The sequence below is a fragment of the Lemur catta genome, chromosome 12, assembly GCF_020740605.2.
Source record: "Lemur catta isolate mLemCat1 chromosome 12, mLemCat1.pri, whole genome shotgun sequence".
NCBI lineage: Eukaryota > Metazoa > Chordata > Mammalia > Primates > Lemuridae > Lemur > Lemur catta.
The window spans coordinates 39,265,601-39,285,134 of record NC_059139.1 but is presented as its reverse complement, the minus strand read 5'-3'; the positions used below and the strand labels follow the sequence as shown (position 1 = coordinate 39,285,134).

At 32.9% G+C, this 19,534-nt stretch overlaps 1 protein-coding gene across 4 annotated transcripts in view; it reads right to left on the bottom strand.

Moving 5' to 3' along the window:
• IPO11 (importin 11) overlaps positions 1-19,534 on the bottom strand; it is a 159,146-nt gene that overhangs the window by 99,974 nt on the left and 39,638 nt on the right. For all 4 annotated transcript variants that reach the window (XM_045566227.1, XM_045566229.1, XM_045566230.1 and 1 more), the window contains exons 11-17: positions 17,349-17,541; positions 16,517-16,669; positions 15,163-15,206; positions 13,597-13,687; positions 11,071-11,118; positions 10,454-10,559; positions 7,388-7,514 (exon numbers count right to left, since the gene is read on the bottom strand). In XM_045566227.1, coding sequence (XP_045422183.1) covers positions 7,388-7,514; positions 10,454-10,559; positions 11,071-11,118; positions 13,597-13,687; positions 15,163-15,206; positions 16,517-16,669; positions 17,349-17,541 — 762 coding nt within the window. The remainder of the gene's footprint in view (positions 1-7,387; positions 7,515-10,453; positions 10,560-11,070; positions 11,119-13,596; positions 13,688-15,162; positions 15,207-16,516; positions 16,670-17,348; positions 17,542-19,534) is intronic.

Below are 19,534 nucleotides of genomic sequence, written 5' to 3'. Positions count from 1 at the left end.
TATCATTAGAACATAATCTCATTCTTTCTAGTTTTACCTCTGAATTATTCAGCCAAATTGGCATAGGCTAACATACAACTTCCACACAAAGTAACATGAACTCAAGCCATGACTAAATTCTATATTCTACTCTATAAAATAATATATCTAAAACTTTTATTTCCTGGCTAAGAGTCATTACTTTCTTAGATGGTATACTTTCCATACCTATAATAGCAACTGATTTTTTTAATTGCCATTTTTCAGAAAGAAAGACTCTTTTTTCAGAAGGAAAGAGTTTTAAACATTTTACACAAGTTTATGAGGTCTTGAGATGCTGATTAGGCATTTGTGCCAAATGTTAAGTCCTCTACTGCCAAATCCACAGATTCTAAGAGCCTACAGTACAGATGTTTTTCACCCACCTTTTCCTTTTATCCATTGTCTCTAAAGACAATGTGAACATTTCCAGATTTTTACCTGGATTTCACAAATTTGCTGATTATGTAACACATGCAAAAGCACTGTGGCAAGTGTTCTACCACAAAATGGCCTCATGAGAAGACAGCATATTCATCTATTTGATAAAAAATATTCAATGAGGAACTATTATTAGGCACTGTGTTAGCTGTTGTAGAAAAAGCTGAGTAAGACAAACCTAGTCTTTGCCCTCATAGAGCTTACAATGAGGGGAGAGGGACCAATATTAAATAATTGCTAATAAAAATGGCTAACTTGAAAAGGTTCCCTTGAGGACATGAACTATGTCTAATCATCTTTTAATTGCCAGCATTTAGTACAGAACAAGTGCTCAACAAGTATTATATTAATAATTTAATTCACAGATACCAGGACAGGAAAGCCCCTCAAAAAAGAAACAAGAAATGAAACTGTCAGCACTCTAACCCTTAATTCTCTCCTGACTTTCCTCTCCATAAGGACCATTTATTCTAAAGATGCACTCAACTCCTAGCCCTAACATCTATGCAAGCAAGCATATAAAACAGAAGGCACTTGAATGAAGCTAGATGTATCTTCCTTGCTAACAGAGGGAAGTCAGTGTCGTATTACACGCAGAGACAAAAGTGAAATTAGTTGAGATGACCTGCCTGCATTCCACTTTAACTGCAAGGACAGAAAGCCAGACCATAAGGGAAAAAAACTGCAGACTTCCTAAGAAAGTTGAGGAGCATTTAAAATATGACAAATAAAAATAAGAACAAAATCCGTTCTTCCTGAGCTTTAAAAGAAACAGGCGGTACTTACCACAAACCAATAGAATGAATTTGGCAGCAATCCATAAGCGATGGAGAAGAAAAATCAAAACCCAAATTTACAGAATGAAGAGTTGGGGAGTGTGCTGAAAGATTGGTAGAAGAGAGTCTAACACATTCCCAGGATACCAATTGTTCAAGAAATACTTCCATAAATAAACGCAGAAAACGAAACACAAAACCTCCCTTAGCAAGACTCTAAATATGATTTTTCATAGAGTAAATCCAGACCTTCTGAAGGAGAGTGAAACCTTAAGTATTCAGAACTGGATCCAGACCACGAACTCAGCCTGACAGTCTACCCTACCTCCAGATAAAACCTCAGGAAATTCCTTAAAAAATAACAAGCTAATTCTATACTAGAAGACCAAGGGCCATCAAGATATCAGAAACATTGGAAGGATCCCCAAAGCACAAGAGCAACAGAGAAATGAACAGGAAGAAACCACAGATCAACACTAGTTCGAGAGAATACTGCTACAAAGGTGAGCATAACCAGACATTTCCATGCAGATGTCACTATGAATGTGCCTTGGGATAATTAGGTGGACTTGGACTAGCCTAATGCCTGATCACTTCTACATCCTGGCCACAGCAGTGAAGGCAGTCTACAGGCTAAAGCAGTGAGCATAGTGCTAGGACCAGAATGAAATGGCAGTGTCTCCAGGTCTTAAGACCACCAAAAAAATGTAAATAAGGCAGACGTGAAATAATAATCTGAGAAATAAAAATAATGACTTCATAATTTAATTGTTTAAAAAGCCATCCTCTTTCTTAGATTCTCTCCTATTCCTGTCTCCTAATCCATTCGATAAACATTTTCTAAGACTTGATTCCATGCCAGGCATAAGAGATACTAATATGAATACCATTGTCCTATACTATCCTATATATTCCTGCTACTACTATTACTACATATGACTAAGTACTTTTTTCTTTCCTCTATTCTGCAATAAAATCAAGATCACTCAAAGAAACAATCTGATATACTATTTCTTCTGAAATATATATATAAATAAGTTTCTTAAAAACCAAAAAAAGCACCTTCAATTTATTCATCTCCTTTTAAGAAAATAATTCTAATGCTCATTTTCATAGGTAGTGGATGCCAGACATATTAATTACAAACCCAAAACTGACTATAGGAAACTGACTAGACTAAGGTTTCCTTTCTTACTGGTTTTAGATTTACCTAGTATTTTCATGTCTCAAACACAGATTATTTTATATCTCCTTTGAAAATTACATTCAGCGAATATAACTGAACTCAGAATTCATTCTGGCATCTTTCAAAATACCGAGTAGACAGTTTAAAACCTTTAGTAGTGTTTTTGAGATACAAAGGATGGGCAAATAGAAAAAATAAAATCTGTAAGACAGAAAAATTGACAAAACTTGAAAGATCCATAAAAGGCACAAGAGTGGAAAGATGGGAGAATTTCCATGCACCTTGCAATCTCTCCCAGATCCCAGCTGTACCTCCCATGGTACACACAGGGTTTGCTAGTCTTGTCCATGCCACTGAAAGTCCTTTATTAAACTCCACTAACGTGCCATTTTTAAAAATTTACCACAATCATGCAACACATAATGATGTTTCAGTCAACAACAGACAACACATACAACAGTAGTCTCATAAGATTACTATGGAGCTGAAAAATTCCTATTGCATAGTGGCATCATAGCCCTTGTAATGCTGTAATGTTGTAGTGCATCACATTACTCAGGTGTCTGTGACGATGCTGGTATAAACAAAACTATTACATTGCCACTAGTATCAAAGTATAGCACATTATAATTATGTACAGTCCATAATACTTGATAATAAACAACTATGTTGCTGGTTTATGTATTTACTATACTTTTTATCATTATTTTAGAATGTACTCTTTACTAATCAAAAAAAAAAAAAAGGCAACTGTAAAACAGCCTCGAATAAGTCTTTTAGGAGGTATTCCAGAAGAAGGCATTGTTATCATAGGAGAGGACAGCTCCATGTGTGTTACTGCCTCTAAAGACCTTCCAGTGGGACAAGATGTAGAGGTGGAAGACAGCAATACTGATGATCCTGACCCTATGTAGACCTAGGCTGTGTGTCTTTGTGTCTTAGTTTTAACAAAAATTTTAAAAATTAAAAAGTAAAAATAGAAAAAAGTTTATACAATAGGGATATAAAGAAATAAATTTTTTTGCACATCTGAATAATCCGTTTATGTTTTAAGTGTTATTATAAAAAGAGTCAAAAAGATTTAAAAATGTTAAAACTCTATAAAGTAAAAAAGGTACAGTAAGCCATCGTAAATTTATAAAGAAAAAAAATTTTTATAAAGTTAGTGTAGCCTAAGTATACAGTAATGTCCTAGGCTTTCATATTCATCCACCGCTAACTCACTGACTTATCGAGTTACCATTTTTTACCTTTATTTATTTACACACACACACACACACACACACACATATTTTTACAAACTGGCATCCTGAGATAAGCATTTTTTATCTTTTCTACCATATTTTTACTGTACCTTTTCTGTTTACATATGTTTAGACACAAAAATACTTACTACCGTGTTATAACTGCCTACAGTATCCAGTACAGTAACATGCTATACAGATTTGTAGCCTAGGAGCAACAGGTCATATCGTATAGCCTAGGTGTGTAGTAGGCTATATCATCCAAGTTTGTGTAAGTATACTCCATCGTGTTCAGACAACAAGGAAATCACCTAAGGACACATTTCTCAGAAACTATCCTTGTCATTAAATGATGCATGACTGTATTTCTATACTGACAGTCAACCTGCCCACGAAGATGGCCATTTCGTCACTTCACAGACAACCACACACACCCCCAAACTATAGACTTTCTGGTCACACCAAAGTTTAGATCTTACATAGGCTCTCACAAAAGTGAATGATCATACTAATGTTAATTTTCTAGTAGCTTACTTTATGTTTTACTGAAGGTTGTAAAACTTATTTTAAATTTCTGAAATTTGAAGATATAATTAGTGCAGAACCCTTAAAACCTATATAATTAGTGCAGAACCCTTAAAACCTAAAGAAGCCTAGTATATAAACAAAGTATTCTGATTACAGAATCATCTGTAGCCCTGGGAAAAGAAGGTTCCTCTCCGCTAAAATTTAGTAATTCTAGTTTACAACATGGAAATAGTGTTCTCAAACCTGAAACTTGCCATAGGCACTGTATCTGCTATAATATGTTACGAGGGGGCAACACACACCTTTATGTAAACTTGGTATATGACAGAGACAGCCTTAGAAACCACTAAGAAAATTATGTATTATTCAATAAATCATTGTATCCTTATAAAAAATAAAACATGGAAGTTTACTTCACATCATATTCAAAAATAAATTCCAGATAGAATGAAGAATGAAAGATGAAGAGAATTTCTTAAAACAGAAACAAAAAGTATTAAAAAATTTAATCTGACTGTATTAAATTAAAAACCTCTCTGCTTAACATATTCAACAGAATGAGACAGGAAAGATGTAGAGGGATCCAAACTGAATTTGTAATGTTTGATTTCTTAAATAAAATATTTGAAATATATATATGGAAAAATCTTAAAATAAAAATGTGGAAAACTGGGTGATGAGCACAAAAGTGCTTATTATGTTAGTCTCTGCATCTTTCTCTTTCCTTGACAAAATTCTTAACTTTTAAAGAGTTAAAAATTAAAAACTATTTCTACTCTGTGATAGCCAGTCTTCCTTATAACAACAAAAGGAAACCATGTGGACAACTGCAGTTGCTCAATATGAAATCTATCCCAACTCCATAACAGCAGCACCCAAGCAAGAGAATGCAGACTCTGAAAGTCAGAGAGGATTCAGACTCATCCGGATCTACATGCTTAAGACACAGTGGAAACAGTATAGCAACTGAAGGAAGCAACTTTTCCAGTTAGTATAGGACTCCATAAATATAATATCAAAGGCCACTGGGAAGAGTATGTCTCTCTACCTCTGATAGTTGTGTGACAGTTTAATATTACTGTTTGATCTGGGGAAACAATGCAAATAGTGGTTTATTTGCAATACTTGTAACTTTTCTTCAGTTTTTATCAACTTACTTAGTGTGATATACACATGTACATACACTATGTGTATGTACATGTGTAGGTCTACAAATAAAAATGCATGTTTATACATATATACACACATACATGTCAAATCTGTTTATACACTGTTGTATGTGTATTTATGTATGTAAAAAGTATCTTCCTACATTTCATTAGCCAGGATTTCTCAAAGGTTGAAATTAAAACAGTATAACTTATATATTATTGATTTTAAATATACTTTTTTAAAAGGCCAAAGTCTGCAACATTAACTTGGTACCTTACTAAACACTGTCTTCTTAAAAATTTATTACAAAATATCGGTGACATGATAAAACAAACGCAAAAGATGTCAATATGAGACCTAGCTACCAAAAGATGTAAAGGAAAAGGGAAAAAGCTGAACCAAAAATGGCATTTTTTCAAAGCGTACTACATAGATATTAATGTATTAGTCATCTTGAATAGTCACAATACAATTGTATATTTTTAAGATTCTCACCATTCCTATAGTAAAGAGGCCTATTTGAATATTCAGCCCAGAGTTTTCCAAACTTATCTGGCCACGAAACACTCTCTGTCCAATAACACTTGTTGATACCTGATAGGAATAATGTTCTGCTTTTAAAAGCCTAGGCAAAATAACACATTTTTCTCTTCTTCTCTAATAGACTTATTATAAAAAGAGTATAAGACTCAAGAAATTTCTCTATTTCCCAAAGAAAACCTAACTGAAATTTAATCCTTTCATAATATATTGATAAATCTTTAATATACTCTCTGGTAACTCTGACAGAAGAGCAAATAATATTTCCTACTAGGAAAATAAAAAATTTAAATCTTATGTTTTATTCTAAAGCTATAACAAAAGTAGATTGATCTCAGAAAATAGTAATTTTAGAAGCAGCTAGGTTATATTAATCAATTTCTAAAAATTTAAAAATAGTAAAATAGTGTTCCCTTGTGACTTCTCATGCTTATATTAATAGTATTTAATAATTATAGAATAATATTTAGAATAAATTCTCAAGTATGTACACAAAGTAGATATGTTTCTACAACAAATTTACTTTCTAATTATATTTTTACTTCAGTGAACACTACAAGTAATTTATTATGGCATGTGTAAAAAAAGAAAAAAGTGTAGTCCAAGTGTTTGCTGAAAAGCAGGGAAATCAGATGGGTTCAAACTACAAAAAGAAAGGAGGGAGGACACTGAGAAATGAGTAGATGAGACCTTAGCACAATTCAGTGAAGGAGGTAGATGGCAGGGATCACTTAATTTTACCTACAACAATTTGGAAGTCAGGAAAAGACAACTGGATTCACCTCTTAAAACACTATGCTGGAGTCAAAGTTAAGTCCAAGAAAAAGAAAGTGTATTTTAAGTCACTAATATATTCACTCAGTCATACAATAAAGCACCAGTGGGGGGGGGGGAGAAGAAAACAATTCTATACATTTTTACAATTTTAAACTTCTCAAAATCATAGGCCTATAAGTAATTAACTTATATAATAAAGCAGCAAACCTACTGTTTTGAAGTGGAAAAAAAAGCAACAAAGAAGCCACTATCAAATTTTCAGTAACACAAAATAAAGAATATTATGTGAACACCAAAAATAAAGTAAAATTCCTAAAAGAAACAATAATTCCAAATACTTAAAATAATTTTAAAAAATAAGGCAGAAATAACCAAAAGGGTGCAACAGATTATGATGCTATCTCAAAGACAAAGTCTATCCTGAATAAGAAAATGAATATGTAATATTAAGAGATCTTTAAAAAAAAACTGCTTTTTTTTTCTTACTAAGAAATTATAAATCATTTGGACTAGTAGAGTTTGATTTTTTTTCAAGGGCTACAAATAGGGAGGGCAAACAATAATCAAAGGACTTTCTACCCTTAAATCAAACTGCTCACCAACAAATAACTACTGCAGTAAAAGGCCATAAACATTCTAAATAAAAATATAAACTGTTTGTGAACTTGAAGTTTAGCATAGATTAAACTTTAAAAATAACTCTTTTAAGACATTAAGAAGCATACCACTAAATCTTGATCTTGAAGCAAGTTACAGATTGCCTCATATAGCATGGGTCTTAAGTCAGACTTGAATTTCACAGAAATCCACTGACCAATGAGCCAAATCACCCTGCGTCGCAGTGGCTTATACCTAAGATAAGAAAAAATCATGAAATTAGAATGTTAAATATTTTAAGAGGTCTATTTCATTTAGTATATTTCATTACTTAAATCTAAAATATAGTAAGAAATGCAATCTGCATTTTTTATAAAGACCTTAAAAGCTTCTTCTAAATATACCATGGTATGCAATACTAACAATAAAGATCCAATCTAAATAAATGAATTCTTAAACAGGTATGCTGTAACCTTGATTCTTTCACATTAAAGAACTCTAACATAGATAGGTACCTAAAAACCAAGTCCACTTTTGTTTCTCCAGGAACTAAAAATAGTGCTAATGTTCCAAATCCTAAAGCTGGGAAAGTCCTAAAAACTTAATAATAAAGAAGCTCCTGTATTCACTTTCCTACTCCAATTTTGTTAATACCATAAGATTTTCAGAACAAATTTAAAAATTCATATAAATTTATTGATTTCAGCTAAGCTCTCTAATTTTGTAAGAGGCACCCAATTACAGAATGTAACTCAAATTACAAAAATAATGACTTATATTTTAAAAGTTCTAAAACATTTGCAGTAACATATAAATAAATTTCTTTCTCTGTGATCATCTTTGCTAAAGGAAATGAAGACTCTTTAGGCAAGGAGAAAAATCATTAAGTTCAAAATATTTGTGTCCAAGTATTGTACTTACGAAGTATCTTGATATTATATAAATTTTAGGCCAGACGGGTAATCTTAGCACTTTGGGAGGCTGAGGTGGGGGGATAGTTTGAGGACAGGAGTTGGAGAACAGCCTGGGCAACACAGTGAGACCCTAACTTCACAGAAAATTTTTTAAAAACAATTTAACCAGGTGTGGTGGTATGTGCCTATAGTCCTAGCTACTTGGCTAAGGCAAAAGGATCACTTGAGCCCAGGAGTTTGAGGTTGCAGTGAGCTATGATCATGCCACTATGCTCCAGCCTGGCTGACAGAGAGATCCTGTCTTGGGGTGGAGAGCAATCATTTCAGTGGTAAGATGATAAATATTAATTTCTGGGTATAAATGGAACAAGCTAATAAATATACCATGTTTTTTCAGAAAACTATAACCTCAGAAGATGGCTGATCAAACACATTAAAAAAAAATTGCTCATTAAAGTTATAAAACAATGTAAGTATTCTCTGCCTCCCAAAAGTTTATAACACACCTAAAAGAATTAAAAATGTAAAGTAGTATACTAGGGTTTCAGAAAAGAAAGAGAAGAGTGGGCAGCCAGATGGAATTTAAACAGGCTTTTAAGGTAAACAGTATTTGGGCAAAAGAGTGAAAACAGTGCCATTTCAAGGGATAAGAACTGTTAAAACCAAGTCACAGTGGCAGAAGTAACAAGACTTTTGTAGAGTGAAGTAAAGGAACCACAGACCCTTCAATTTTTGGATTGCGAACTTGAGGATTACATTTGACTCTCTGTTCCAGATAAAAGAGAATGAAGCTCAGAAAGGTCAAATTCCAAGGTCATAGGCATTTCCAAGCAGAGTTAAAATTATAGGTCAGTTTGTTCCTCAAAGTGTGGTGCCTGGACTAGCGGCACCATTCATTATTCTGGGAGTAAGACAGGGGTGGGTGATTTGACCCAAACCTAATCAGAACCTAAGTTTTAACAAGATTACTGGTGATTCATATGCACATTAAAATTTGAGAAGGACTAGACTAGACCAGCTCTGTCCAGTAGAAATATAATGCAAGCCAAATATGTAATTTTAAATTCCTTAGTACTCACACTAAAATATGTAAAAAGAAACAGTTGAGATTTTAATAAAATTTTTCTTTCAATATATCCAAGATACTATCATTTCAACTTGTAATCAATACATATTATACATGGCTTCAGTTTTTCAATTTAAATTAATTAAAGTTGAAAAGTCAATTCCTCAATTGCACTAAGCACATTTCAAGTGCTCCATAGCCATATATAGGGAGCTTCCATAACAGACAATGAAGGTCTTAAACTAAATAGCCTCTAGGGTTTAAGGACAATTAAACTGCACATTTGTCTCCCCAGTGAAAAGCTTTCTCTCCATCAAAGGCTCACTAGCTCCCTAGGGCAGAGGTAGAGTCTATTCATTCACTACTGGCTCTATAGAACATTGCAAATCCCAAGTGTTGAAAATATTTGTTTACTGAATAACTGAAGAGATAGATAGCTACTTACTGGTTAAAATAACTTTTAAAGCATCTCCAGGTCTACAGTTCTGTGGCTCTAAATGTTTATAATATGAATCTGTACTACTGAATTAGGCACCTCAGTAAGAACCTAAAGTGTATTCAAATGCTTTTTGCTATCTCATATGGGTAGGGAACCTATGGCCTTCTCATTTCAAGATTTTTCATTTTTAAGCACCAAAGGAGGCAAGAAAAGCTTCATCTTTCTCTGCTATACACCTTTTAATGAAAAGATTTGTTCTGTGAAATTTGGATTTGGTCCAAAGGCCACATTCAAGGGTCCAGAAGGCCAGATGTGCCCCAAGGCTGCAGGTTCCCCACCCTTTGATTCCAAGACAGTCACCTTTCATGGACTATTACTTTGGTTAGGCTACTTCTGACACTGGGCATAGCCCCTGCTAAGTGCCCAATTGTCTTCTTTTTGTGCATAATGTCTTTCTAAACTCACAGACCTCCATCTTCCCTCATCTTTGCATAAAGTCCTACTTCCTGTCTCCTGTAAAATATCTTATATGAAGTCAAATACTTCCTGGATGTCACAATTCACATTTGAAATAAAGTAATGTAATAGCCAAATGTTTTGTTTATATTTCAATTATAAAATTCACAAGTCTTACTCCTTTCTGCACTAGACATTACCTACTAAGTCATATTACAATGTTTTTAAAATTATAAGCAATTTTAATGCCTTCTTCAATTCATTAGAAAAATCAATAAGGTAAAATAAGTGTAAAATAAACATAAAATTTTATACTTGCCTATTGTGAATGACTTGTAATTCTGGAAGAAGCTGGTTTTTAAACCACTGATCAAAATCAACGCTGTCAAACAGTTCATAAGCAGCTAATCCAACAGCATTATACACTAAGAAGAAAATTTAAGAAAAAAATTAAAGGTTTCAGATACTGGGCCATAATATATGTAAGAAACGAAATCGAAGGGACTACATTGAAACACTAAGTTACTTCATTCCATGTTTTTCCTAAATATTCCTTAGTACTTTCAAACAGAAAATAAAATTTATTCTGAAATATTTAAGTCAAATTATTAAAATTATAAAATAACATCTGCTTCTAAGCAGATGCAATATTTTATAATCTGGTCCCTGCTTATCTCTAGTCTCATCTCTCACCATAAACCCTTAACCTCTATGTTCTAGTTAAACCAAAATAGTCACTATGCAAACTCTAAGTGTGCTTACTTTTCTTACTTTCAAGTCTTTGAATATACTATTCCATCCCCTGGAACCCTCTTCCCACCCAACACCTCTCCCCTCCCCCCACACAGCTAATTTCTACTTATCCTTGTGTCCTCACATTACACTTCTTTAGAAGTCTTTCCCTAGGCACACCAACTAAGTTTAAGTTTAACATACCAGCATCTTTAATTAATAGTGCATTCATATCTTCCACATTTGTGGGCCCTAAAAAATAAGTATCAGTAAAAATAAATAAAACTAGTTTTTTAAAAAATACAATTTCATTTAAATACAATTTATTAGTTTCCCAATTCAGTTAAGTACATGCTTCATTATATGAAATATGCATAGACAGAAAGGGAAAGTCTAAGTTTTATTATCATCACCATTACAAAACACAGGTACAATATTTAAAGTCATAAACAATACTACAAACGTATTATAAAATATTTGGAAAATGTTATGACAAGCAATATTCTAGAAAAATATATATCACAAATTGCTAACTATTGTTTTATACCCCTATTATCAGTGAAAATTCTTAAAAGAAAGAATAAAAGATGAATCCCACAACAAGAAAAAAAGCAAAGAACAAGAATAAGCAGTTCACAAAAGAAGCTCTAAGCAGAAAAAATAAACCTGGTTATGACAGTACACTAGATAAAAAGAATGACAGTAAAATGAAAAGTGCAAACAGAAAGGTGACAGCCACTATGAAACATGGAAACGTTAGGATAAAATGTTGGGAGTTTCTATGCTACTACTATTCAAGAAAGAAGATACCATGGTTAACATGGAAAACACAATTTACTTAATAAGTATTAATATATTTCTTTAGAGTAGAACAATTTCTAATAAGTTTATCAAAGCATATTTCTGCTGAATTCTTTGTTTTTTTCTGTGACCTTTATAGAGAAGTATAAATAAGAATTCTTAAGCTCACTGTTCCAATAAGCTAGAATTAAGTACAGCCCTAAATAAACAAATTGCTCCAGAGCTAGAAAGAAAATTAAGCTTGGAAATCACTGAAAACCTTACTAGCAGACAGTACCCTATCAAAGTGCAACCTAAACGCCTATCTTTTCCTACAATAGTCTAAAATAAGTAAATGAACGTTTGGAGGTTAAGAAAAAATTAAAAAATACAAAAATTAAAAAGTAAACAGTAGGCCGGGAGCAGTGGCTCACGCCTGTAATCCTAGCACTCTGGGAGGCCGAGGCGGGTGGATCACTCGAGGTCAAGAGTTCAAGACCAGCCTGAGCAAGAGTGAGACCCCGTCTCTACTAAAAAATAGAGATGATCTGGCCAACTAAAAATATATATAGAAAAAATTAGCCGGGCATGGTGGCGCATGCCTGTAGTCCCAGCTACTCGGGAGGCTGAGGCAGTAGGATTGCTTAAGCCCAGGAGTTTGAAGTTGCTGTGAGCTAGGCTGACACCATGGCACTCACTCCAACCCGAGCAATAGAGCGAGACTCTGTCTCAAAAAAAAAAAAAAAAAAGTAAACACTAAATAGGCTGTGTAGGAGAAAACAGAAATAATGTTCAAAAATCAAAAAAACAAAGCAATGTAAACAGCATATTACAAATTTAGGAACCTGTAATCCTGCACTGAAAAATCAGTAACTTGCCCTAGCTCATAGGAATGTAAAACGAAAAAGAAAAAGAAAGAAATTACTAACTAATTGTACAATGCAGATCAATTCATTTGAAATACAACAATGCTCAAATTATCTTTAAAAATTAACATAATGATTTTACATATTTCCCTTGGCTTATAATTTAAACAGAAATACTCTATTAGGCTTTGAGAGTATAAAAGCCTAAAGGGTGAGTAACTCTCTTACTACAAACAAGATCAGGAATCTCCTTCCCTATAGGAAATTCTCTCATTACCTTATATCACCACCTACTCAATTCTTGATCCCTTACAATTGATTCCTGTGGCAACCAACAGGATAATCAATTCTCTTGGAAAATCCATTGCCTTTTGCCTCTTACAAGCATTTGACACTTCTGACATGCTTTTCTCCAGAATACAACCCCATATCTTTCTTCATACTTCTTGGATAGTTTCTTACCTGGCTTTTTTGTAGGACCTTTCACCTCCTCATTTCCCTATAGGTGAAAATCTCAGGTCTGTCTTTGAAAGACTTTACTTCTCCCAAGGCTCCTTATATACCTGCACTCCAAAAGTATATCTCTATCTCCAACCAGTACTAATGAGATAACTGTTTCATTGTCCTTAAGACTCAAAAGTTCAGGATCATCTTTGATCACTTTCCCTTGCCCAGCACATTCAATCAATTGAATTGTAATTACTCATGTACAAAGCACCGCGATCAAGTACCAAAAATTTACTTCATCATTTTCCCTTAAATCCATCACCTTCTTTCCATTCCCACTGCCACCATTCTAACAAAGGCTAACACAGTTTTCACCATTTCTCACTACTTCTCACAACATGCTCTAGACAGTTTCCCCAAGCAATATGACTGCTGTTTTGCTTGTGCTACTATTATGTTTATGACAGCAGAATTTAACTATCTTTCAAACTGTAACTCAAGATCTATCTCAAATGCTACCCCTTCAGGAAAGAATACACTCTGCCTAGGAAATAGAGCATTTTATATAGTAGGCACTCAGAGTATTTTAACTGATTTATTAAATCAATAAATCAAAGTATCACAAAATATGTCCTACCCTGAAGTGTCTGCATCATTTCTAGAAGTACAGGAGTAAGAGTCTGATTATATTCATGGAATATATCTATAAAAAGGACTTCAGTGCACGGCTGGAAGGAGAAAAGAGACAAATTTCAAACAATGCTATCTGTATCTACTAATTCTACAATAAAGCAAAGAATATTCATTCTTAAAATCCTAAAGCTTTGAAACTATTTCCAATTTTTACTTTTAAAAAAGATTACGGTTTTCTATAACAAATATAATGGAAAGGAAAATCAAGTTATAGTAACTTAATTCATAACATATAGAAAGTTTATTTCCTTATTTCAATCATTTGGCATTATGCATTCAAAAACTTATAACCACAGACAGCAAACAGTCTGTATTTTTAAGTTAAGTATACTTTAAATTTAAAAGAACATTCTGTGGCCATAGTCATAGTTCAATCCTATAAATAACTGCCCAAGATTTAATATGTTAAAAATTACATATTTTCTTAGCAATGGTATAATAGGCAACAACAGCAATTCATGAATTCAATTTACCATATAAAGTACTATTTCTCTTAACAAACGTGAACACTAACAGATATCAGCATTTGCTACATAAAAAAATGATTTGCTTTGGTTCTTAAAAGTATTGAATCCCTAAATGATTCATAATATAAAGTAATAATTAAATTAAGATATTGTGTGTTATGTTTTAAAAAGAAACTTACAGATATACATACAGAAATATGTACAGATGATATGTCATCCCAGATATTTGCTTCAAAATAATGTCAGCTAAAGGGGTGACATACTTATATGAAACTAGACTAGCCATGATTTGATAAGTGATAAACTGGACTATCATGATGAGCTAATGATATTATTTTCTCTATTTTTTAATATGTTTGACCTCCGTAAAAGAAAGTTTTAAAAATTAAAGGAATGAAATTTTTTCAAGTTTTAAAATCACCAATAATTTATCTGGTTTACAACTATAAGCTTATGGAATGTAAAATCATTAAGATACATTTTTAGAGAACCAATGGCAATAACATAAATTATGTAAACACAAGTCTTAACAAAAAGAACAGCTCAAAGACCACATTTGGTAAATCTTCCTTAAAGGTGAAACGTTTGCCATATTAATAAACATGTTTTAAAAGCATCCTGTAACTGAGAGCAATGGGCTGGTCTCTGAGATTCACACTAGATGGTAAGAGAAATAACATATCAAAAGAAGCTTTATTAATGAAATACTTAAGAAGGGGAAAAAAAACATTCCAGTCAAAAAGTGGAAGCTTTTACTTTCACAAACATTTTCCATCTGTGCATTGACAATTATTCCCTAAGCAATTCAACTAAAAAATGAAGAAAAATTAAGTTTGCAAATCCTCAAGTTAACAAAAGGAAATTTCAGATCAAAATTCATAATTTAATTAAGTACTTTCCTCTCAAATATAAAGTTTCTTACAATTATAAACAGTTTCCTATCTGCCTGACTTAATGTTTTGAAATCTTCAATAATGCCATTATCAACTAAGAACTTTAGAAGCATTAATCTTTCCCCTATTGATTTTTCTTTCAATACTTACCCTCAAACTGTATTTCCAAGAATCTCCTCCCGTTTCTTCCACTGCTGCAATTAAAAATATGTAATAATGATGTTTTCAAAACCTCAGTTTGAAAAACAAAGATTTGGATAACATCAGTATAATATTTCTGTGAATTGTTTTAAACATAACACTAAAATCAAATCAGGAACATAGGCCTTACTCAGATTTCTTTACTATACGTTAGAGGTCACACCTGTGTATCTCACAATCACCAACTGCTTATTACATCTACAAGCATTCTTGTTTTCATTAAAAATTATTCAGGAAAGCTCAGAGTACTTGTCACTTCCAGAGCATCTGATATCACCTGATACAATATCACTACAATCCTGAAAATCATTTCATTTCAATACAGTAATCATTTTTCACAAGTTAAAATGATTAGTCACAATTTTCAAAGATTTCCTGCATTTGTTATTAAAGTAAAATACTTCAGGACTTCTAAAACTCTAAAGACTCAATGCTTCAAGTTACAATATTAAATGTACTGCATACAGAATGCAAACTGAAACATAAGATTTTAGCTAGGAAAAAGCAAAAGCAAAAAAGGATGCACTGGGCAGTGCAATGCTGTATTTTCTAAATGAACTAAAATTATTTCTAAATAACAAAAAGAAGAGGAAGATAAATCTTCCAAAAAGTTTAAGGCATTCTTAAAATATTAGGAAACATATGCGTATATCTACACAAGGACATTCAGCCAAATGGGTAAGAACAGGCTACAATCTAGCCTATGTCCCACCACGGCCGAAAGAATTCACAAACACTTCTAGACATGTGATTCTTTGATTTTCTATAGGAAGAATCTCAAGAGAATTATGCTACTAATTTATCTATTACTAAAAATCCAAACAGATTGAAAAAATCTGTAAAAAAAATTAAAAAACCCTCCAAATTTCTGAGGCAAATATTTCTACAAATAAAAAATAATATGGAATGAATCACAAACTAGAAACTGACCTGATGTAATAGAGACAGGCAGTTATCTGAAACTACATGATACATTTGTAAGGGAATCTAAAAGTTAAAAAAGGTGTCTTTCTGGACAAAATTCTGCATCATATTTAAACAAGTCATTCATTTCCTGCTTCTCATTTTGTTGTAATGGATAACAAAGAGAGAATAAGTTAATTTTTTGTTGTTGTTTTGTGGTTTTTTTTTTTTAGTAAGAACAAGCTGCTAGTTGTAGAGAATAAGTTAATTTTGAAAATCCAAAATTTCCAAATCAAAATTGCTATATTAAAATACAATATTAATATACCTGTCATTCAAATAGATATCAATTGACAGAAGGAGGAGAAAGCCATGCTAAAACTAAAAAATTAATCCTTACTAAAGCCTTCTGGGTCTTCTTCCCACATTGTCAGTTCTTCTTCAGTTAATAGAAAATAATGAGAGACTAATCTTCTACATATCTCTGTCAAAGTGGGATATGTGAAGAATGCCATCTTAATCTTATGGGCTTCAAGAGTTTCAGGGCTGCTATCTAGAAAAATAAAATCTCCAAATTAATTGAACAGCCAAACATTCTACCTAAATTGGATTATATGGTTTAAATAAATTAAAAATATACTCTCAGAGAAAAAGATACACTTGTGTATAATCTTCATTTTTATTATAAACAAATCTCTTTCATTTATTTATAACATACCCACCCCAGTTCTGTCTCTATCTTACCACACAGCTTGTACATTACCATGCTCTATTATCACAGCATATTGAGGTGACTAACTCATAGGCCTTTCTCTCTCTCTGAGACTTCTTCATTCATCTTGACACACATGCATATGAATGAATTCCAAATAATAAACAACTTAACCTGTTTAGAAGCAACCCCCACTTATATAAAGTCAGAGAAAGCTTTTAATTATTCAAATAAATATAGCCTGAAACATGAGCTGCAGGGATTATTGTAGTATCTAATTCTTAAAGTCCCTAAGCTTCAACCAATTTATTATGCTACAAAAACAGCTTACTAAATGCACTATATAATTTTTAAAAGCTGGTAGCTGGTATAAACATATTAAAGACTGTAACCCTTATCACTATTTCATGTCCTAGTAACAGTTTATTTTTTAAATACCTTTCAAAAAACATACATAAAAGTACCAATTACTTAACACTTACATTAAAATAAAGAAAAAAAACTACCAGTAAAGCATTACCTTCAAAATTTTTGGATGGCTTATAAGCATAATTTTTGACAATCATCTTAATAAGATTCATGCACTGGACAATGAATCGTTCAAATGTAACGCCTTCACCAATTTCCGTAAAAACATAGCTTACAGAAAATTCCAGTGATCTCTGAATTAGAGGTGTAAATGAAAAGGGATGCTGATCCAAGAAGTCCAACAGCTATAAAGAAAAAAATTAAAATGTATATTCCCCAAATTCATACTGGAATAGAATTGCTCCAATTAGAACTTTACTAATAAACATTTAGCAAGTTTTGAACCTTGGTGGGGAGCACATGTATAGTTTTACTATACATATAGTTGTACTATAATGTTTCCTGGGTTACATCATATAATGCAGATTTCCAGTACAGGGACCAAAACAGACCCACTTCATACTTAATTTGATAACAATGAATAAATATGATATAAAAAGTTTAAGTATATAAAAGATAGGCCTTTAAAAAGTAATAGATAAAAGGAAAGAATTAAAAAATTATCCTGCCTTTCCTGCATGAACTGTATTTTGATGTATCAAATAGTAGATGAGGGAGATTTCTCCTTTATAGAAGAATTTCAGCTAATAAATGTAAAGTGAATAATAAAATTAGAATGCCATCATTTCGTAAACCTATAATCAAATAATGGATCTAGGCACTCATCAATGGCTGTTAAAATCAATAGGGGACACGCTTGAAGTTCTTGAAGTTCTGACTCGGGGGGATGGGTGGGACATGGGCAATTTTTATAACCTGAACTTTTGTACCCCCATAATAAGCTGAAATAAAAAATAAAATATAGGAAACAGCAAAAAAAAAAAAAAAAAATCAATAGGGGAAAACTGCTGAGGAACCCTGATAGCTCACTCATCAATCTTACCACGCAAAAAGAGACAACCAGACACCGTGTGCCTCCTCATGTCACCATGTGCCTCCTCATGTCACCATGTGCCTCCTCATGTCATGTGGTATTAAACACACAGTACCACCTATAAAGTATTCTTGACAGCCCTACCCTACTTACACAAAAAAAAAGCTTGAATGTGATCAAGCCTCTAAATCTAACTACAAATTTATAAGAAATATGGGAGGAGGAGGAGTGCGGAGACAATGGAACATGTCAAATAGCACATGGGGACAAAGGAACATGTAAATAACACAGAGGATATAAGCAATAAAATCTAAAACATGAAAAACTCTATAGGAAATAATCTGTTACCTCAACAAATAAATAGCAAAGGAAAAAAACAAAGGATGGAAAGGGAACTAATAGCATTTGAATCCTAATTCGAACAAACCAACTATAAAAAATTAATGAGACAATCAGAAAAATCTAAAATCTGACTAGATATTTAAATGATGTTTAAAAAGTCACTACTATTTTTTAATGTGATCATTGTGTTCATATCACATTTAAAAAAAAACTCCTACTGCTTAAAGACACATATTCATATATTTACAAATAATACTATATAATGACTGGGATTTGCTTTAAAATAACCAGCAATGGTGGGAGGGGAAGAAGGCATACAGATAGAACAGGATTGACCACAACCACATGTTGGTAATCGTTGAAGATGAGTGATGATCTCATGGATACTCAAAAGTTATTCAATTCTATTTGGAGGCATGTTTGAAATATTCCAATTTTAAAAGCCTTAATAAAGTCTTAGAGATCATAAATACGAATTTCATAAATGAAATTTCTTCTGGCCAGATGCAGTGGCCCATGCCTGTAAATCCTAGCACTCTGGGAGGCCAAGGTGGGTGGATCGTTTGAGCTCAGGAGTTCAAAACCAGCCTTAGCAAGAGCGAGACCCCATCTCTACTAAAAAATAGAAAGAAATTAGCTGGACAACTAAAAATATATAGAAAAAATTAGCCGGGCATGGTGGCGCATGCCTGTAGTCCTAGCTACTTGGGAGGCTGAGGCAGAAGGATTCCTTGAGCCCCAGGAGTTTGAGGTTGCTGTGAGCTAGGCTGACGCCACGGCACTCTAGCCAGGGTGACAGAGCAGGACTCTGTCTCAAAAACAAAAAAAAAGAAATTTCTTCCAACTTCTTCTGAAAAGATGAATAAATAACAGATACCATCTATCCATATCATTACCTTGACTAAGAACTAAAAGAAAGAACTGGAAACCAAGTTGCTCAATAATCAATGTCTTTTCTAAAT